Source organism: Staurois parvus, unplaced genomic scaffold (assembly GCF_062004578.1).
Source record: "Staurois parvus isolate SC_StPar_1 unplaced genomic scaffold, SC_StPar_1.0 ptg000070l, whole genome shotgun sequence".
Lineage (NCBI taxonomy): Eukaryota > Metazoa > Chordata > Amphibia > Anura > Ranidae > Staurois > Staurois parvus.
In genome coordinates, this window is record NW_028317866.1 from 4580793 (window position 1) to 4602680 (window position 21888).

Sequence of the window (21888 nt, forward strand, 5' to 3'; positions counted from 1 at the left end):
AAGAAGAAAAAGGAGAAGAATTCCAGTCCGCTATTATATTTGACATGAAAAAGTATTGTGGTTGCAACACTGTACCTATCTGTATCCAAATAAAAACATCTGTATCCGAAATTCCGAAATGGATACAATGTTGGAACCGCTATACTTTTTCATGTCAAATTTAATAGAGGAGCTCTCAGCAGGGCACAGAAGTAATTAAATGTCTGCCGTAGACGGGATGAAAAATCGACTGATTTTTTTTTTACTGTTTGTGGTAACGTCGGCCTATTGAACTACCGATTTTTTGTAAAAAAAAAAAAAGGCCAGTTTTTGACCCATCTATGGCCTGCGTAAACGACACTGACATATCCAGTGACACTAACACAGTGATCAGTGCTGATAATATACACTGTGTGAGCTGGGGATAGGCAGCTGGGCTATATGGTTCTTGGGGTAAGCAGTCTTTCAGGCACAGATACCAAATCCAGTAAGATTAGTGGCAAACAGTGAAGGTGTTTATTAGGGCTATTTACAAATGGCTATATACAAAGTGCTGTACAGTGTTTAACCAAAATAAACAGGGCAGGAAAATATAAAAAAACAAAAACCTAGCCGTGTCAAACCCATACCCACTAAAAGGTGATACATATGGCAGTGGGGGGGGGGGGGGGGGGGGGGCGGGAGAAGGCAAACAAGTGGAGCTACCACTTTGATTGGAACTCCACTTTAACCCCCGGTTCACATATATGCAGCTGTGCTTTGCACGGGGACGAGAGCCCATTCATTTGGACTCCCATGCTCGTAACACGCAGGGAAAAAGTCCCTGCACTTCTTTGGAAAACAGAGCCTGCACAGGAACCTCAGTTCCCAGTATGGTTGCGTTTTCCAGTGCGGGCGGCGTGCCATTAGACGTAATGGCACCTGCCCGTGGGTCCGCATTTCTCTGTGCGGGCAGTGCAGATTTTCATGCGGTTCCGCAGCAGCACCACCCGCACAGATGTGAACCTACGCTAAATGCGCACACGACACAGGTTTTCCCTGCCGCATCCTGTTCTGCACAGGGCCTCGAGGGCCCATTCACAGCAGAAAGTGCGCATGTGTTCAGTTCTTGGTGAATAGTTGTGATAAGAAGTGAACTTCTCATAACATTTCCAGCGTCTCATGACCACCAACGTGCCAAACGGACACGAAGAAGATAACCGGTTTCTACGGCACTAAAACACGTCCTTTCAGGAATCCGCTCCCGCCCGATATTATAAGACCTATAAAAATCCTCTCCTGTCCGCAGAGCCTGGCGGGAAATACAACGCAGCGGTATAAGGCGGAAGGCGCCGATTTCTGAATGGGAGAAGCCGCGCTGGGATTGGGAGGGATGTCAGTGCAAGGCACGCTGGGATTGGTTGGCGGGTCACGTGCCTACTGTGTGTGTAGACACGCGGCTTCCTGAAACTTTGGTGTTGCTGTACCTGTGTGCTGCCCCTTCCCCCTCTCTCGTACTGTCAGTGGAGTGATCCCGGAGTACACCGAGTACAATGCTGAGCCAGTGTCCGCTTCTCATCCCTCAGGACCGGCACGGCCGGCTGTACGATGGATTCATCAGTGCCCAGGTATATTATTACATGTACATAGGTTAGACACTGATCGATTGTTTTCTCTAATAGCTGGAAAGTCTCTTTATTACATTTAGAAATAAAATGTATGCACACCTTAACCACTTGCCTAGCGACTGCTTTTACCCCCTTTCTGTCCAGACCAGTTTTCAGCTTTTAACGTTCTCATAGTTTGAATGAAAATTGCGCGGTCATGCAACACTGTACCCAAACGAAATATCTTTTTTTTAAGACAGAGCTTTCTTTTGATGGTATTTAATCACCATTTGGGGTTTTTATTTGTTGCTAAAAAAAAACACTAAAAGACCAACAATTTTGAAAAAAAAGGTTTTCTTCATCTGTTGTAAAGTTTTGTAAATAAGTAATTTTTCTCCTTCACTGATGAGGCTGCACTGACGAGGAGTCACTGATGGGCACTGATGAGGCTGCACTGTTGGGCAGCACTGATTCAACTGATGGGCACTGATGGTCTCTGATTCAACTGATGGGCACTGATTGCCAGCACACATGGGCACTGTTGGGGCTACACTGATCACCAGGACATTGATATTCAGTGCCCTGATTATCAGTGTAGATGCCCCCCTGCGAAATGCCACTTATCAGCAGTCCTCTCCTCATGCTGACAGGGCGCGAGGAGAGCTGGTAAGTGGCATTTCCTATTTACCCTGTGATCAGCTGTGATTGGACACAGCTGGTCATATGGTAAAAGCGGCTGTGATTGGCCCGCTCCTTAGTCATGTGATCAGCGGTGTCCGAAGGAAGAAGCGATCACAGATGGTGCACGGGGGTTTTGTTCTGGGATAACGTCCATGAACGCCTATCAGTGACCATCATTGCTGTATATCAGTGCAGCATCATCAGTTCCTCCTCATCAATGCCCACCAGTGCCACCTCATCAGTGCAGCCTCATCAATGCACATCAGTGAAGGAGAAAAATTATCTGTTTGCAAAATTTTATAATAGAAAAAAAACGTTTTTTTTTAAATTGTTTGCTGTTTTATTGTTTATAGTGCAAAAAATAAAACACCCAGTGGCGATCAATGTTAAAGCAGAACTCCGGTTAAAAAATACCACCAAAATAAATATATATTTGTGTATAAAAAAAATGATAAAAATTTCATATGGGTACAATGTTGCATGTCCGCGCAATTGTCATTCAAAGTGTGAGAGCTCTGAAAGCTGAAAATTGGCCTGGGCAGGAAGGGGGTAAAAATGCCCAGTAGGCAAGTTGTTAAAAAAGAAATCCGGGCAATTTTTTTATTTTCCCATGCAGTAGGGCTGTGCCCTCACTGCATGGGTTAAATGCTCATTTTTGTCTAGGGGCTCAGAAATTAAAGATATAATTACCTAATCCTCCGAGCGCAAGGCCGGTCATGGTCGCTCCTGCCCCCCTGTAACAGTTTTGTGAATGGACTGTTCCTGATGTCATCACGCCTTTAGACCAGCTCCAGATGTGAGGACAGTCCACCGTTGGACGTGGAGGAACGTGGTTTTCTGGAGGATCGAAGGTAGCTTTACCCTGAGCCCCTAGACTATTGGTCTCCAAAACTGTTGCCCAGGGGCCAAATGTAGCCCTTTGCGTGCTTTTATCTGGCCTTTGGAGCGCTATTTCATCCACTGACACCAACATTGGGGCATAGTCCCCCCCCCCCCAACTGACACCAATGAAGGGGCACAATTCCTCCCAATGACACCAATGAAGGGGCACAATTCCTCCCAATGACACCAATGAAGGGGCACAATTCCTCCCAATGACACCAATGAAGGGGCACAATTCCTCCCAATGACACCAATGAAGGGGCACAATTCCTCCCAATGAAGCGGCACAATTCCTCCCAATGACACCAGTGATGGGGCACAATGCCTCCCAGTGACACCAGTGATGGGGCACAGTTCTGCCCAATGACACCAAGGATGGGGCACAATTCCTCCCAGAGACACCAATTATGGGGCATAGTTCTGCTCACTGACAACAATTGGGCCCAATACACCAATGATGGGGCATGATTCCCCAGTGACACAGCGATGGGGCATAGTTCCTGTCATTTGCACCATAAATGGGGCATTGTTTGCTCCCACTGATGCCAGGATTTTTTCTACTCCCAATGTCCACAGTCTGGCCCACCTAAAGTCTGAAGGACAGTAAACTGGCCATTTGTATATAAAGTTTGGAGACCCCTGCTCTGGACAAAACGAGCACTTAACCCATCCGGTGCGGACACAGCCCCACTGCATGAGAAAATACATTTTTTAACCGGAGTTCTGCTTTAACATTGATAAGAAACAAATCCTTTCTTCCCTAAAGAGGAATTTCAGCCACCTCCCTGCTTACCTGATGCTGAGTTGGCCACACTTTAGATATTCACCCATACAGAGAATCCAATGCTGCCCTGCTGAGATCCTCCTCTGCAGCCACTACGTGGTCCCGTGTTGCCCTGGTCATCTGTGACGTCATCGGGAGGCTGTGCTGGCTTTTCTGGGTTCTGGTGCAGCCTACCAATCACCCACTGCTCCTCCATTAGTGAATGGGGTAACGGGGGGCTATGGTGCACATCACATATTCCAGGAGGCATCGAGGACATCAGGCGTCGTTTTGTTTTGTTTGAAAGACAGTGTGTGTCAAGAGGGGGAGGGGGGTTGTGGGAAGAGATGTAAAAAAAAAAAAGCAATAGACAAATGTGCAGGGGTGGGCAGGATGCAGGGTTCACCTTTGGGAACTGCAGAGTTCCATGCATTTTTAGGGTGGAACATGTAACATGTTTCCACTCCTGCAGCCTTTTGCGGCTCCCCCCTCCTCCTTCATTGTGGCAGCAAACCAGGGACCTTCTCCCCACATCCGATGCCACACGGTCACATCATTCACTTATAGAGTTCTTGTAGTTCTCAATGAAGTATCAGAGCACTAGTGAGCACTCTAGGTAGTTCATTGAGTCTTCCTGTCATTGTGTAATCGCCTGCCTGTATGATGTACAAGCAGACTTATACACTGACAGTCTGCAGGAGCCCTGCATTGCACCCGTAATCTGCTGATCACAGGTGCAATGCTTTCCAGGCTCCTACAAAAAAAATGTGCATTTTACTATTTTTTTTTTTTTAGAAAGATGAACTTATTCTTTAAAGTGGTTGTAAACCTCAGACCTGAAATATGTAAAAGCATATCCCTCTATAGTGTGTACTTGTCTCTATCCAGAGCACATGGATAGTGTCATTGGGCACTATGGGGACACCCGCTGCTCCGTGTGTCCACTCAGAGCCCCCCCCTCTCCTCATTGGCTCACTTGCTGTGATTAACAGCAGTGGTAGCCAATGGTTCCTAATGCTGTCTCAGCCAATAAGAATAGTGTCAGGATAGCCGAGGCTCCAGTGCACGCCACTGAATCAGAGGGGGCTTAGGTGAGTATTAGGGAGGGCTGAGGGGGATGCTGCACAGAGAACATTTTTTATCTTCATGCATAGAATGCATGAAGGTAAAAAACCTTCAGCCTTTACAACTACTTTCAGCTCCCCACCCCTGCTTTCTGAAAGCTCAGACAAGTTGTATACATTCTGTACTTTGAATGGATGCAGAGGAGAGAGGATTGCAGATAAACAGGTACAGCTTATGTAGGAGCATTTGTTACATCTGTTTGTCCCTTACCTCCAATCAGAAAAAAGATATACCTGTGCTCAATTGAGAACTGGTATATCTTGTTTCTCTTGCGTAGAGGGCCAGTAACCAGACCTAACACTGTCTGCCACACTGTGTCTGTTTGCTTCAGGTTGGCATTGTGTCCACAGTAGCATTTCCGTTGGCAGAGCAGAACTAGCCAAAAGGGATTACTTTGATGCAGTTGGCCAGCTTAAACATGTATTGCAATATGTGTGAACTAAAAATCCCTATCTTTTATTGCAAAGCTTGCTGGAAAGAGTATATAGCAGTGTGCAAAGTGTACCTTCAGCTCTCTGCCCCCTGATTTCTGAAGGCAAGGCATTCCCCCATCTCTTGCATGCATGCAAAGGGCTGTGGGGGTAGCACCAACTCTCCACTAAAAGTCATTAAAGTGTATTTTTTCCAAAAAATTGCCTTTAAAAAACGCTGCACAAAAATGTGTCATAAAAAAATTGCAACACCTACCATTTCATTCTCTCAGGCCTCTGCTTAAAAAATATATAATGTTTGGGGGTTCTAAGTGATTTTCTAGCAAACAAAAATATTATTTTTACATTTAGCAGAGGAATTTCAGAATTGGCCTGGCAGGAAAGCAGATAAATTCCACCAAAATAAAGCTCTATCTGTCTTAAACAAATTATAAAAACTTCATTTGGATATATTATTGAGTAACTGAGTAGTCATCAGAAAAATGGCATGGGCAAGAAGGGAGTGAAAGGTCTGGTTTTAAAGTGCCTGGGAGTGTAATTATTGGAAACTGTAGTTAAGTTGCGTGCTCACTGCTTGATATAACCCTGTAATGCCACACAATCGTACTGCAATCGCGTGTGTTGTGGCCCCATTGAACTCAATGGGTTAGTTTGGAAAACGGTACCACTTGTCAAACTCAAAACTCACTTGTCAAACTCCGTTCAAAATGGAAGCAATATGTGTACAGTCCTGTTCAATGTAACAGTTTGGGTGGGCAGCTGAGGGCTGCAAAGCCATGGCATTAAATTCCTTCCTTACCACACGATTTAACCCATAAAAACCTGCACCACTGCACCTCATCTGCATGTACTGTAGGTGGTTGTGTGCGGTCCCATTTAGTGGAATGGGTTGTACTTGGCTTCCGGGGGATGATAGAATAGCAGCTACAGCATGTGTACATCCCCATACACCTTTGCAGCGTTTGCTCATCCTCTGCCTTTGCAGCCTGTGGGGTACCTCTTCTTAACCCTTACATTCTGTATATTACATACTCTTGATCCCTGCACTCTGTACATTACCCACTCCTGATCCCTGCACTCTATATATTATATGCACTAGGCAACTCCACTCTGTGTTTTATATACTATGGAGCCCCGTGCTTTTTGCAAGTTTTAAAACAGCCCCACTGGTAGCGCAAATCTGCCATACCTGAATTTCTCCATGATGCATGCTGCCTGCAGACTAGGGGGAGGAATGGACAGGCTGGGACCCTGTCAGGTAGGCGTGTCCCCATGATTTCTAACAGTGGCTCTATATATGCAGTTGCAGTGCAGAAAAATGTCCGGGTCACAGATTGGCCCATTACAGGTGACTGCTTCCTGGCAGGCTCATTCAGGTAGGTCCAAACACGCCTAAGACTATCCCTATTGCCCATCTATCCAAAAATCTAACTTCCTGCACTCTCTGCTTCTGGACTGTTATCTGTCAGCATTGTTCCCTGCTATCTGGAACTACAAATCATCCCCGTACCCTTATGGAGAGGTGGAGGTGTTCTATATAGTTCTAACGTGCTATGTTCACTGTGCTGAATTGTGGGTGTAACTAAATTGTGCCATCAGTGGAAGGGGCATAGTTAAATTAAACCTGAGCCTACCCCCCTATACTCAGCACATATATACCACAGTATATTTACCCACAAGATATGCTTTAATGACTGTGCCACAAGCAAGAGTGTAACAGACACATACAAGCCTCAAAATGTTAATTTTAAAGTCTAAAGCTATAATAAAAAAAACCCATTAACATCAGCACAAGGGCCAAAACTTGCAGTTAGTGTGATGTGTCCTTTGTACTAATTTTTCTCATTTTAGGGTGAAATCCTTACCCCTGCCTCACTTTAAGAGCACAGCATAGTATATGTGAATGGAGGGGGAAGAGCTATCAATCATCTGCCCAACCTTCATTCATAGATCGCTTTCAATTATGCAATCTACAGTACAGCTTCTGTGAATGGCAGATCTGGCAGGAAAGGGTGGGCATTGTTGAGCTGTCTTGATAAACTTTTACTTGTAATAACCCCTGCTGCATCGGAAGATTATGGCAGGGGTGGGGGTAGGACAGAGAAAGATATCTCCTAATAGAAGAGGAATCAGAACAAGGAACAGCTCATACTTCAGCCTAGTTCACACAGGGTGTACTACACTGTATACCCATGGAGGGTTGCATTTACCTGCATGGGGATGCATATGTATTCTGTACATTGTACATTATGGGACACAGAGCAGGCTTTAATCATTTACTATCTGGGTTATGTGCCTCCTATAGGTGAATGGACACAGGCTGACCAAAGCAGACAGGAAGTCCTCCCCTATATAACCCCTTCTACACAGGAAGTACCTCAGTTTTTTTTCATCAGTGTCTGGAAAGTGATAGTCACTGAAATTATTGGATCCTTGGGATGGCTGTACGCTAAGATAAATGGTACCCGAATCTTGTATGGAAAATGGAGGACTTAACAAGATTTTACCTGTAATGCGACTCTTGTTTCCGGCTAGAGGCTGCAGGAGTCCAGGGCTCCTCGCTGGATCACAGCATGTGCGCGGGAGCATGCATACTGCTTGCCATTGGCAGGCATGCATGCCGCACATGAGCAGTAGAGCCTTTTTTCGCAGGTGCGCGCGGCGGGCGTGTATGTGGCACGCTACACATGCAAAGTTGTGGCTTGAAGCTACAGGTGTCCATCTTACTTTGGTGGATGGTGGACATGTGGAGCTCCTGTGAGGCTGCTGGAAGGGACACAGCAAGCTATCCTATGAGCACGTGAGTCCTTGTTTGGGTATGGTCACAGGTGGCAGTGTGTACTGGCTCCTGCTTTAGTCTGGGCTGTGATAGCTGCCGAATGCTGGATTACAGCTTTGCATAGTGGGGTGCTGTACTGGTGGGTTGTTTATTGTCACAAGCCATCGGTTGCAGTATTGTAAATTTTCCTAGAGTAAGCAGTGTCTTCTAGAAAGCGGAGTGGGGCAACCACAGCAGGAAGGGGCACATGTACACCATCGTCAGGATCCATCCTGAGGATCCTAGCTGAAATTCCACTGTGATGACTTCCCCTGAAAGACCAGAGTTGACTGGGCAATCAATTTCGCTTCACTTGTTGGGCATTGTGGCTACTGCTTCAGCATAAATTACTAAGGATGATTTAGCATCTGTCCTGGCTGGATTGGAGCATGAAATAGCTGGGATGATTTCCTCTGTTACGCAGGAAGGGAAGAAGCAGAAATGAAAGATCTCCCTTCCCTGATCCTCCTGTTTTGGAGCAGGAATGGGTAGAGGATATGGAGGAAGTGGCTATTGAGGAGCTGGAGGAAGGTCAGGCATAGGAGCCAGTGCTTGAGGAAGGCCAAGCGTTGATTGTTGGTCCAATCTCTTATGGAAATGGTCCGCCCTGGATCCAAATTGCCTCCATTGGAGGCTTTTGGAGCCTCCTACTCCTAGGGTTCCATGCGGCCTCCGCAGAATGCTCGAGTCTTTCTATTGCATCCGCTCTTACAACAGGTAGTATATGCTGACTGGGGTCACCCGGAGAGAGTACTTGTTCCTCCCAAGAGGTTTTCCCCTCTGTATCCCATGGAGGAAAAATTTGTTTAAACATGCAGCATGCCGGCAGTTGATGTAGTCGTGTCTTCCTTGAATGAATGAAAGTTAACTTGTCCAGTTGACAATATCCAAGCGTTTAAAGATCTGGCTGATAATAAGTTGCAGTCAATACTGAAAGCTAAGGTTAATAATCTTAAGAGGATTCTGCTGAGGAGGTGGCAGATTTGCCACGCACCTTGTGCTTTGCTGTGAATACCCTTAAGGAGCCAATACAGCAGGTTTCACGATTGGCTCTCCTCTCAGTTCATATGCGCAAAATTTTATGGTTGAAAAGCTGGTCAGCCGAATTATCTTGCAAAAAATTGCTGGTTGGATTCCCCTTTCTTGGCGATGATTTAGATAAGTACATACAGAAGATTTGGGGAGGATGCGTAATTTCCTACCAGTTAAGAGAAGTATGCATCCATCTTTTAAGGGTTCAAGTGCTCCTGCTGCTACTACCATATTTGCCAAGCAGTTTTGGCGCCCACAGGCCCTCTTTATGAAGGAAACACCCCTACTCATAGGGGTGTGGGGGAGGCTTTTGCAGTTTTCAAGTGCCTGAGAAGAGGTGATTCAGGACAAGTGGGTCATTTCCACGATTTCTCTTGGGTACAGACTGGAGTTCCTGGTTTTTAAAGTACTAAGTACCCATAAACCAGCAGAAGAGAAATTCTTTATTTCAAGCTCTTGATCGATTGCTGTCCCAAGGGGTAATTGTGGAAGTGCCATCAAACAAAAGGTTCAGTGGCTGCTACTCAAACCTGTCCAAAACCAAATGGAGGAGTGAGGTTTATACTAGATCTCAAGGCTCTGAATCAATTTCTGTTTGTTCATTTCGGATGGAATCAGTCCGTTCAGTTGTAGCCTCTCTGCAGTTAGATTTTCTAGCGTCCATTGGCATCAAGGACGCATACTAATATTCCAACCTCCTCAAAGGTTTCTGCGCTTTGCAGTAGAAGGTAATCATTTTCAATTTGTGACTCTGCCTTTCAGGCTTGCCACGGCCCCTCGTGTTTTCACAAACATTCTGGCTCCAGTGTTGGGCCTACTAAGAGCCAAGGGAATATTGGTACTGGGTTATCTGGAAGACCTCTTACTCAGGGAGCAGTCTGTTCTGAGCTTAAGGTGGAATGTGGCTTATGCAGTACATGTTCTAGAACATCTAGGCTGAGTTATAAACTTCGAGAAGTCGGCCTTAGAGCTGGTTCAAAGTGTGAAATAGTTAGGGTTGGTCCTAGATACGGTGCAGGCAAAAGTCTTCCTGCCCCTCAGTAAGTGCCAAGAGATCAGGTAAGAAATGTGAGGAGAAAGAAAGATATCCATCTATATTTTTCTGCATTAGGTTACTGGGGAAGATAGTATCGGCATTCAAGGCAGTTCCCTATGTACAGTTCCACTCCAGACTGTTGCAGAGAAACGTTCTGTCTGTCTGTAATAAGAAGGTCCAAGCTTTGGATTGTCACATGCCTCTGTTCCTCAGGGTAAGGCAGAGTTTGAATTGGTGTTTGATGGCTTGGAATCTGGAAAGAGGGAGTCTTTTTTTCTTCTGGTAGTTTGGAAGATAGTAACTACGAATGCCAATCTTTTTGGCTGGGGGGCTGTTCTGGAAGGAGCCATAGTTCAAGGGAAATGGGCTCGGTCAGAGAAGAGTCTGCCCATCAATGTCCTGGAACTTTAGGTGGTTCGCATTTCTTTGAAGTTCCTGACAGGTTACATGGACATCCAGTCTGACAATACTACGGTCGTGGCTTACATCAACCATCAAGGAGGCCCAGGAGGAGGTGAATCACATTCTTGCTTGGGCAGAACTTTGTACTGTGTCCGTTAGCAGTTTACATTCCAGGGGTAGAGAACTGGCAGGTGGATTTTCTCTGTCACCAACGTGGTTACGGGAGAGTGGCTCCTGCATCCCGGGATTTTCAAGGCGGTTTGCCAGCATTTGGGAACTCAAAACATAGGTTTGTTGGCATCCAGGTTCAACAACAAGGTGGACAAGTTCATGTCCAGAACAAGGGACCTACTCGTATTTGGGGTGGATGCTCTGGTAACTTCTTGGGATCAGTTCTCCCTAATTGTTCCCTTGGTATTTAAATTTGTTGTTGTCTATTTTGCAGAAGCAGCTGTTTGAACCTAGTTCTGATATCCCACTAGGACTTTTGACTAGAAAGGTGTGTTTTTTTTTTTTTTGTTTTGTTTTTTTGTTTATTGCAATCACTTTGGCAAGTAGGGTATCAGAGCTCTTTCTTGCAAGAAGCTATTTTTGATCTTACACCAGGATAGGGTGGTATTGCGCTCCCATCCATCCTTCTTGCCTAAAGTGATTTCTAGCTTTCACTTGAATAAGGATATTGTCCTACCCTCGTTTTGTCCATATCCTCATTTGCCAGGAGAGAAATTGCTGCATTCTTTTGTATGTAGTGCAAGCTGTCAGGGTGTATCTGAAAAGGTTGGCACAAACCAGAAGGTCTGATTCCTTGTTTGTGCTACCAGAAGGGCCCAGGAAAGGACAAGCATCATCCAAGGCAACTATTTCTCGTTGTATCCGCGAGTTAATCATTCAAACCTATGGTTTGAAGGGCAGGGTCCCACCTTTTTGGTTAAGAGCGCACTCTACCAGAAGTGTAGGGGCCTCTTGGGCAATTCGCCATCAGGCATCAATGACTCAAGTTTCCAAGGCCGCTACCTGGTCTTCCGTGCATACATTCACGAGGTTCCACAAAGTGGATGTTAGAGCTACAGAGGATACTGCTTTTGATCGTAGTGTGGGCGGCGGAGTAGATCCTCTGGCTGATTATGATGTCTGGGATTGGTGTAATCCTCCCCTCAAATGGATTGCTTTGGAACACTCCAGATGGTCCCTCCCCCTCTTTCTAGAATTCATTGCTTGCTACAAAAACTGAGGTAATTCCTGTGTAGGAGAGGTTATATAGGGGAGAACTTCCTGTCTGCTTTGGTTTGCCAGTGTCCATTCACTTATAGGTGGTGCATAACCCAGGTAGTAATGATTATATCCTGCTCTGTATCCCCTGATGTATTCCAAGAAATGGATTTTACAGGTAAGCAGGTAAGCATGTAGAAAAAACAAAATCAAATTTTTAATGGGTTATTCATTTTTATATTGTTTTTGGCTGGAGTTCTGCCTTAAATGTCTTTATTTCAACATTTTTCAGTAAGAAGGTGTTTTAATCTTTTGCACAATAGACATCCCTAAATTTTGGGGTTCATGCTACCAGAGGTTGTTGGGGGGAAAAAAAATATATATTGCCAAAAGTATTGGGACACCCCTCCAAATTATTGGATTCAGGTGTTCCAATCACCTCCATGGCCACAGATGTATAATATAAAGCACCTAGGCATCCACACTGTTTCTACAAACATTTGCTTTCAGGAGCTCAGTGAATTCAAGCGTGGTGCCCTGATAGGTTACCACCTGTGCAATAAGTCCATCCGTGAAATTTCCTTGCTACTAAATATTCCACGGTCAACTGTTAGTGGTATTTTTTAACAAAATGGAAGCACTGGGAACAGCAACTCACCCTCAAAGTGGTAGGCCACGTAAAATGACAGAGCGGGGTCAGCGCATGCTGAAGTGTACAGTGCGCAGAAGTCGCCAACTGTCTGTAGAGTCAATAGTTAAAGACCTCCAAATTTTGTGTTGCCTTCAGATTAGCACATCAGAGCTTCATGGAATTTGTTTCCATGACTGAGCAGCTGCATCTAAGTCTTGCATCACCAAGTGCAATGCAAAGTGTCAGATGCAGTGGTGTAAAGCACACTGCCACTGGACTCTAGAGCAGTGTAGACATGTTCTCTGGAATGACGCATCGCGCTTCTCTATCTGGCAACCCGATGGATGTGTCTGTGTTTGGCAATTGCCAGGAGACAGGTACTTGCCTGACTGCATTGTGCCAAGTGTAAAGTTTGGTGGAGGAGGGATCATGGTGTGGGATTGTTTCTCAGGTGTTGGGCTTGGCCTCTTAGTTCAGGTGAAGGAAAATCTTAAGGCGTCAGCATACCAAGACATTTTGGACAATTCTATGCGCTCAACTTTTTGTGGGAACAGTTTGGAGATGGCCCCTTCCTGTTCCAACATGACTGCGCACCAGTGCACAAAGCAAGGTCCATAAAGACATGGATGACCGAGTTTGGGGTGGAGGAACTTGACTGGCGTGCACAGAGTCCTGACCTCAACCCAATAGAACACCTTTGGGATGAATTAGAGCGGAGACTGTGAGCCAGGCCTTCTCGTCCAACATCAGTGCCTGACCTCACAAATGCGCTTCTGGAAGAATGGTCAAACATTCCCATAGAAACACTTCTAAAGCTTGTGAACAGCCTTCCCAAAAGAGTTGAAGCTGTTATAGCTGCAAAGGGTGGGCCAACTTAATATTGAACCCTACGGCCTAAGACTGGGGTGCTATTAAAGTTCATGTACCGTGTGCAGGCAGGCGTCACAATATAGTGTGCTTGTGTGTGTGTGTGTGTGTATGTATATATATACACATTTTTCATGTTTTGACTAAGAACGCATATTCCACTTCCAACGTCTTTTAGCTCTTTAGCAAATGTTATATAAATACAAGATCTAACCCCTTTCACTTTCTTATTCAGTAGAAAAATTGTATACTGTGGACAGCTCTTACCTGGGTACTCGAGCTTAATGCATTGTGCACAATAATAAAATGTTCTAATACATAAGCATTTATGAATAGTATGTTTTCTTCACCTTTTGTACTATATTACACATATTTCACCTTTTGTAAAATATTTATCATTGTTTATTTACAGATAAAAAAATGCACTTGCAGTGCTCTGTGTTCTATTTGTGTGCTCTTCTTTTCTTTTTTTCTTTGTTACTACAGGACATGGATTTTCGGCTCAGGGTCTTTTTGCCTTCAGATCTTCAGATGCGAAATGCAAGGTTTGCCACTCTGTTTTCAAGTTAAATATTTATTTTCTATAAAATAGTTTATACTTTTAGCAACTGATCAAAAAGGTACATAAAAAAATAGAATGAGAAGATTGATTAGTAATTAGTAAAATTAAGTTTACACTTTGAGAAATCGGTTAGCTGACCAATACCTGATTTGAACCTGTGCTTTGCCCAGTGTTAGCCCCATTAGCTGCATATACCTACCTGTCCTTTCTTCTCTCACTCCTCTGTGGGAGAAAAGAGTGGAAAACCAGTTTACACTCTAAGTCACAACTTAAATCTTACACTTGGCTAAGGCTTTTCTCCCCGCTCCTAGGTGACAGTGTTTAAGTGGCCAGTTGCCAAGAATCAGTACAGTCTGTATGTAAAGAAGTTCAGGACAGCATCCTCTGACAACCTGAATGCATCAATTTACAGAGCAAGGGGTTATCTCCAGCCGGTTGCATGTGCATGCACAACTATGCAAGAATGATTCATAGGGGTGCACGGCACAGACATATGGACATGCAGGGGCACAGACACATGTACTTATTCTCAGTCTCTGTGCCGGATGACCTACTTAAGGAACCAGTAGTGACCATTTACATGCAAGAGACACGTGCCAGCGATCAGACAAACCTGGCACTTTGGTTTGAATAGCAGAGTACAGGTTTACTCTAAATAGAAAGTTGAGTCAGGTTTTTTTTTTTTTTTTAAATTCCCCCCCCCCCCCATGAGTTTTAGGGGTGGCACTGCAATAGAAATGCAGGCATTTCTACCATTACCAACACCACACGGCAAATGCCAGTCCTACATCAAACACTACATGCATTGACAGTAAAGCACTGAACAACTCTTCTGGTATTTCAATTTAATGGATACTATGGACAGAATGGGTGAAGAATGCCTTAATGATGTTGGGAGGCTTCTGCAGCTGAATTCCAGCAAAATCTAGCAGCTGCTTTCATGGCAAAGTTCTTGAATATCTGGATTAAAGATTAAAACTGCTACGTGGAAGAAGTCCCCCCAAAGAAACCGATACCTACCGGTATTTGCTTTTTGAATACAGAGCGATAAACTTGCTAGCAGATGCTTCAGCCAAACCTTTTATTATGTCGGCAAGAGCCAAAGGTCTTCCAAATACAGCTTGTAAAGCATTGTGGCTAAGAGCCCAGGTTGGTGAAACAGGCTGTACAATTGTCGCACTTCCTTTTGAAGGGAAGTATTTGTATCTCGTTTATGGGAAATAATGGGAATCTCCTTTTTTTTTTTTTTTTTTTTTCCTTTTTGCTTGCAGAAAGAGAAATGCCTGTACAAAAAGATTGTTTGTGGTCTTAGAGAACAGACTAATGGGCAATATACACATCACATATGCTGGGATAAACATATAAACAGTATTTTTAAAGTGACTGTCAGTTCAAGAAAAATAAAACAATGTTGACAGCTATAAAATGCAGGCACCTAGAGCTGTATCTATCTGCAGTTTTTAGTGCTCCCTCTGTGGCCAAATATCAGGGCATTGCCATTGGGCAAATGCTGGTAGTATCAATGGGAGTAAGAAGTACCCCAACATTTGTTTTAATGGGTGGAATAGTGCCCCATTTTTTGTATCAGTAGCAGGAATAGTGCCGCACTGTTGGTGTCATTGGAAGGAATGGTGCCCTATCAATGGCCTCAGTGGGAGGAATAGTGCCCCAAGGGCTGTGGTTTGGAGACCACTGCTATAAACCATGAGGCAACCCATCTTAGTGCTTGGATTCTCTGATTTCTAAGGAGTTTCCCTGTGATCCATTTTTAAAAAAAAATATCTTCAAACTCCCTATGCAAACTCCCTATGCAAAGGCCCTATGCACTCCCATACTGGACTCTGGCATTTAACCATGGACGGAGGGGAACAGGTGCACGGTCTAGCCCTGCTGACAACTTCTTTGGCTGAACGTGGCAGGATGGTGCACTCATAGGTACTTCTGTTTAGGGCAGTATGCCCCCAGGGATGAATACCCAGAACGCAGGCTTGCTCATAGAATTTGACAGGCTGCTGGCAGTGGGGCTGGAAAGTTGAAGTTTGCCCTTCGCCTGTGGCTAAATACCGAAGCCCCATGCATGGTGGCTAAATGCCCAGTGTAGAAAGACCGTAGGTAGCATAAATTACTTCTGTACTTCCAAGCAGCTAAGGACTGGAGTGAAGATGACCATTTCATGGTGCTTAGGACTTGTTTACATAAGTAAAGGATAGGCATTTTCTTAAAAGACACTCTTTGAATACTTTGTAACGCCAATGCCTGCTCTGTTGGGTAACAGCAAATAGTCTAATACACCCATAAAATTCAGAATGCATTCCTGTCTCTTTACTTTGCATTGTTTTTGCTCTTCACAGCAAAGTTTGGTATTCGGGAGGTGTTGACAATTTACAAAGATTGCCAAGTACTTCAGTTCAAATCTGACTACATGCACCAATGTGAGCCAAAAGTGCCCTAGACGCTTGTAGGGTGTTCAGAAGCTTTTTCTTTTAAATAATTTCTTTCCAAAAACAATTTTTAAGAAGGCAATTTAAAAACTTAAGCCAGCGCTTTACAAATGCCTATGAAAAGAGAAAAAAATCACTACCTTTGCTTTTAACACCCATGTAAACCTAAATGGTAACTCCACCTTCATGGGAAAAAAAAATCATGGATTTAAAAAATTATATAGCATATGCATCTGCAACACAAGAAATATTGATTTTTTCCAAATAATATTTTGTTAAAGGTTTTATTGCCTTTACATTCAACAAAATCAAACAAACTAAACAAAAAGAAACAAATACAGAAAAAAGCCATACGTTTACCATATGACTCCTCACATGGTGCAAAAGTAGTCTTATACATACAATAGCTTAATGAAGTCAAAGCAAGAAACGGTATCAATACAGCATATCTAAATAGCAATGCTGCTATAGAACAGGTAAATATGAATTGCCAGTAGAGACCATTCTTATATAAAATAGTCAATATTGCGGTGAGGTATTTCAAAGAGATGGACACAAGGGCTAAAGAGGGTAAACCCAGGGTCTGAAGCCATGCGTCCCATAATTTGTTAAACTTAAGGGGAGTGCCTCGCTGCTTCAATATATTTCTTTCTTTTAGCAGGGTAGAGTTAACCGGCGAGTGTGCAAGCCACTTCAATACACATTTTCGTGCCATAAACAGGAGTCGAGTGAAGGCGGTCCTGACCTGGGGTGTATATAATTCTTCATCTAGGAACCCTCAAATGCATGTGAAAGGATCGTTACATAAAGTTACTTAAAATCCCAGATTAATAGTATTGCTTATAATACTCCAGTAATGCACCAATTTGGGGCCCTTCCAAAACATATGCAAATGGTCAGTGGGGGATCCCATGCAATGAGGACAATCTGGGGTGTCTCTACTGTTCCACTTATATAATATATGCATTATTCTATAAACCCGATGAATGACAAAAAATTGTGACAAGCACTGGGTTGGAGAAATGGACACCAGGAGTACCTGTTCTAAATTAGAATTCCAGATCTCTCCGTCTCTATAGCAGTAACATTTGTACACCAGCCTCTCCTGCTGGATAGTTGCATGTTACCCTGAGAGCAATCCAGAAGAGATTTCTAAAGAGAAGATATAAGTCCCTTCTTATCAATAGCCACAAGTAGTGCAAAAAGAAAAGTGAAATGATGACTGGAAACTCTGGCTAGTGATGGAGAGCCCACAATCCGAAAAAGGCACCCTGTGGCTGCTTACCAGAATACAATGACTCCTGCATATACAGACAGGTCAACAGCGCTTATTCAAAAGGCAGTGAAACATCCAGTATATTGTCTGCTCCAACTGACCTACAGGAAGAAAAGTCACGGCCATAGATCGCTCAGGTGGAATATAGAAAGGAACACTTCCATAGTGTAAAACTGCTTAGTAAATTTTATTAAAAAATAAAAGAGCTTTCATCAGGCATATCCAACTATACAGATTCTCCAATGTTCCTGTGGCCGACTGCAGGTATGACATCGATCCCTGTCCAATAGTGATCCAAATACGTGATGTCACCATCGGAAGCCCCACTCAACACGCTTCGTTGTAACATCGTCTGGATGACAGGCTAAGATGGGCCATCACGCAGATAGATTGTTATATAGCAAACCGCCGCCATCTTAACTGATGGCAATCTGCCTGTGATAGTAATTGAAACACAAATGGGATCCAGCAGCGCCACCACAAACATGTTGAGGTATTACATACAATACAATATGATGAATCAAATGACTATATAAAAAACAAAGAATAAAAAAGACACCTGGACAACCTTATATAAAAATATGCCCACATGGTATATCATGACGACCAAAAAAATATACACTCAACGGCCACTTTATTAGGTAAGCCTTGCTAATACCGGGTTGGACCCCCTTTTTGCCTTCAGAACTGCCTGAATTCAACAAGGTGTTGGAAACATCCCTCGGAGATATTGGTCCATATTGTCATGATAGCATCACGTAGTCTCTGCAGATTTGTCAGCTGCATCTCCATGGACCGTTGATACAAGGCAGAATGGATCCATGCTTTCATGTTGTTTACACCATATTCTGACCATACCATCTGAATGTTGCAGCTGAAATCAAGACTGATCAGACCAGGCAACGCTTTTCCAATCTTCTATTGTCCAATTTTAGTGAGCTTGTGCAAATTGTAGCCTTCGTTTCCTGTTAGCTGTAAGGAGTGACACCCGATGTAGTTTTCTGCTGCTGTAACCCATCTACTTCAAGGTTTGACGTGTTGTGCATTCAGAGATGGTATCCTGCATACCTTGGTTGTAACAAGTGGTTATTTTAGTTACTGTTGCCTTTCTATCATCTCGAACCAGTCTGCCCATTCTCCTCTGACTTCAGCAAGGCATTTTTGTCCACACAACCGCCGCTCAGTTGATAGTTTCTCTTTTTCAGACCATTCTCTGTAAACCCTAGAGATAGTTGTGCATGACAATCCCAGTAGATCAGCAGTTTTTGAAATATTCAAATCAGCCCATCTGGCACCAACCACCATGCCACGTTCAAAGTCACTTAAATCCCCTTTCTTCCCCATTCTGATGCTCGTTTGAACTTCAACAAGTCTTCTTCACCGCGTCTATAGTGCATTGAGTTGCTGCCATGTGGTTTGCTGATTAGCAATTTGTGTTACCAAGCAATCAAACAAGTGTTCTTAAGAAAGGGGTCGGTGAGTGTATAAAAAATGTGTGTGTATGTATATATGTATGTGTGTGTGTATGTATGTATATATATATATGTGTATATATATGTATATATATATATATATATATATATATATATATATATATATATATATATATATTTATATATATATATATATTTATTTATTTATTTTTTGGATAAAGGAAGTTAATTGAGGAGAAAAAAAAAATATCACACCTGAGTGGACACAGGAACATCATTCACAAGTTTAATAGAATAAACCATACAGGGCTTATTAACTTTATTAACTATTATTTATAAAGCCGTTTACATCCCAATTCACATTGTGGCCAAAAGGAACATATGTCCTCAAATTATAAATCCAGCATGTCTCAGATCTAGAGAGAGCTCTCCTAATATGGCTACCCCTCCAATGTGGGGTATATTTCTCAATTCCCTTTTACTGGCCTCACATTGTAGGGGGATACCCCTATCATTTTGATTTAACTCTTGGATGAAATTCTCCATGGATTGTTTGGCTTGAAACAAGTTACCTGCACATGCTGTCACTGAGACATTTAGTAGCAGCGGCATGCTTATTGTGTCACCTGTCATGGTGGGGGTTAAAAACAAAAAATAGCTCTTTATAATGCAAAAACCACAGGTAATCACTACCATAAGGTGGTAATAATAAAAATATATACACATTTATTATATAGTATTTTCTGATAACATGCTGCATACATTTTGCCATCAATTGTCCTGTGCCTTTCCCCAAACATCCCCAAACCATCAGTGAGCCACCACCATGCTTCACAGTGGGGATGGTGTTCTTGTCACAATAGACCTTCTTGATCCCTGTCCAAACAGTGCTGTGTTTGTGGCATTGGCACAGTAACTGCTTCTTTCTTGCAACTCGACCATGCCGCTCATTTTTCTTCAAGTATCATGGTATTGTGCTTCTGCAAACAACCACACCATCTTTTCCAGAGTCTGTATTTCTCCTGAGGTTACCTGTGGGTTTTTCTTTGTATCCTTAACAATTCTTCTGGCAGTTGTGGCTGCAAATTGTCTACCTGACTACCTGGTCTACCTGACCTTGGCTTGGTATCAAGGGATCCCCAAATTTTCCACTTGATTGATTGAACAGTACTGACTGACATTGTCAAGGCTTTTTGATTTCTGTTTATATAATTCTTTATATAGTCCCATTGCAGGTCCTTTTTTTACTTTCTTTTCTGCTCCCATGGCTCACTATCTAACCTGCTCAGTGCATCCACCTGAGAGCTAACAAATTCATTGATTATACACAAGCACTAATTGCAATTTAAAAAGCCACAGATGTGGAAAATTAACCTTTAAGTGCCATTTTAGCCTGTGTGTATCATTTTATGTGTCTGTACCAAGGCCAAACATTCCAGGGTATGTAAGCTTTCGATCAGGGCCATTTTGGGTGATTTGTTATAATCTAAAAATGAGATCGCTATCCTTAAAGCAGAACTCCTGGCAAAAATGTCTTTACATGTCCTTGTTGCTGATTTCCTACCCTCACTGAATGTCATCCATCTTCTGTTTCACTCAGTAGTTGCTCTGAAATAGCCTATTAAATGGTTAATTCTCATTGGTTTCCTGTTTGTAAAACCAGTGGCTGTTATGCCTCCTGTTCCCCCAGCCAGTGGTCTTGGCACATCCCTTTCATAGTTCTTTCTCCAGGAAGCCGTGATGTAATTCAGCCCCGCTTGCAGTGGTGCACGGACTGGGACTCTCAGACACATTACACATGTACACGCCTAGTGTACCTGCTCTCATTGACTACAATTCCCTGTGGTTGATGGGAACTGTAGTTTTCTTTTGCCGCAGAGAGAGAAGAAAGGATATTATGTAATTCGTACTATTACATCTCCTCCTTGGCAGAGCAGATGCTGTTATCTTTTGAATTACAGAGATGATGTCATGAAAATTCAATTAGACATTTCTCCTAAATGAGGGATTTTCAAAATTGTATTAACTGTTTTGTGTAGGGGGTTTACTAATTGGTGATTTATTTTGCCAATCCTGGAGTTCTTCTTTAAATAAAAGACAGGGTTTTTTTTTTTTTTTTTTTTTTTTTTGAATGATCAGTCATATTTTCAATATCAATGCCAACATTTCACGATTTCTGCCAGTGTGTGCAAACTTTTGAGCAAAAGTGTAGTTCTAATGAACCAATGTGTTCTTGCACTAAAAAAAAAAATACAAAATTGAGTGCTACAATTGGGACAATGGATGTCTGCCCTATATGATTTTTTTTCTCTAGTTGTAAGGACTGTTGTCCCATGACTTTATTTATTTGTGATTCTTTTTTTTCCTAAAGCAAGTTTGGACACATGGGCTTAAAAACATACTGTTGCCACCTACATTTTGAGTAATTTTAGTAAAAAACAAAAGATGCAATTTTTTTCTGCCCTCTAAACATGGCATCAGTGGCTAGTTCTGTTTTTTGTTTTTTTTTTAGCAGAAAGAATTGTGGTTAGTCTTTTCAAAGCAAAATATGACTATGAACCACCAGCCTTTCAAAGAGTTTCTTGTTCAAACAAGATAAATGTGTACTTGTCGAACACCACGTGTCATTAGGTTTACCTGGCATTTTATTGCTTAACATTTTGTGTCTGCTGAATTTTTTCACACCAGTTGCATTAGCGTGCATTAATCTATGCACATTTGGCACATATTTTTA

General features: G+C 43.0%; 1 protein-coding gene across 4 annotated transcripts in view; it reads left to right on the plus strand.

Annotated features, from left to right (window-relative positions):
* Window positions 1-1391: 1391 nt before the first annotated feature.
* The window catches only part of FANCL (FA complementation group L), a 139185-nt gene continuing 118688 nt past the window's right edge, over window positions 1392-21888 (plus strand). For 2 of the 4 annotated variants that reach the window (XM_089669222.1, XM_089669223.1), the window contains exons 1-2: window positions 1392-1586; window positions 13929-13987. In XM_089669222.1, the coding sequence (XP_089525348.1) occupies window positions 1512-1586; window positions 13929-13987 (134 nt within the window). In that variant the 5' untranslated portion in view covers window positions 1392-1511. Of the gene's footprint in view, window positions 1609-13928; window positions 13988-21888 lie in introns of all 4 variants that reach the window. The other 2 variants (XM_089669224.1, XM_089669225.1) reach the window with 2 other exon arrangements.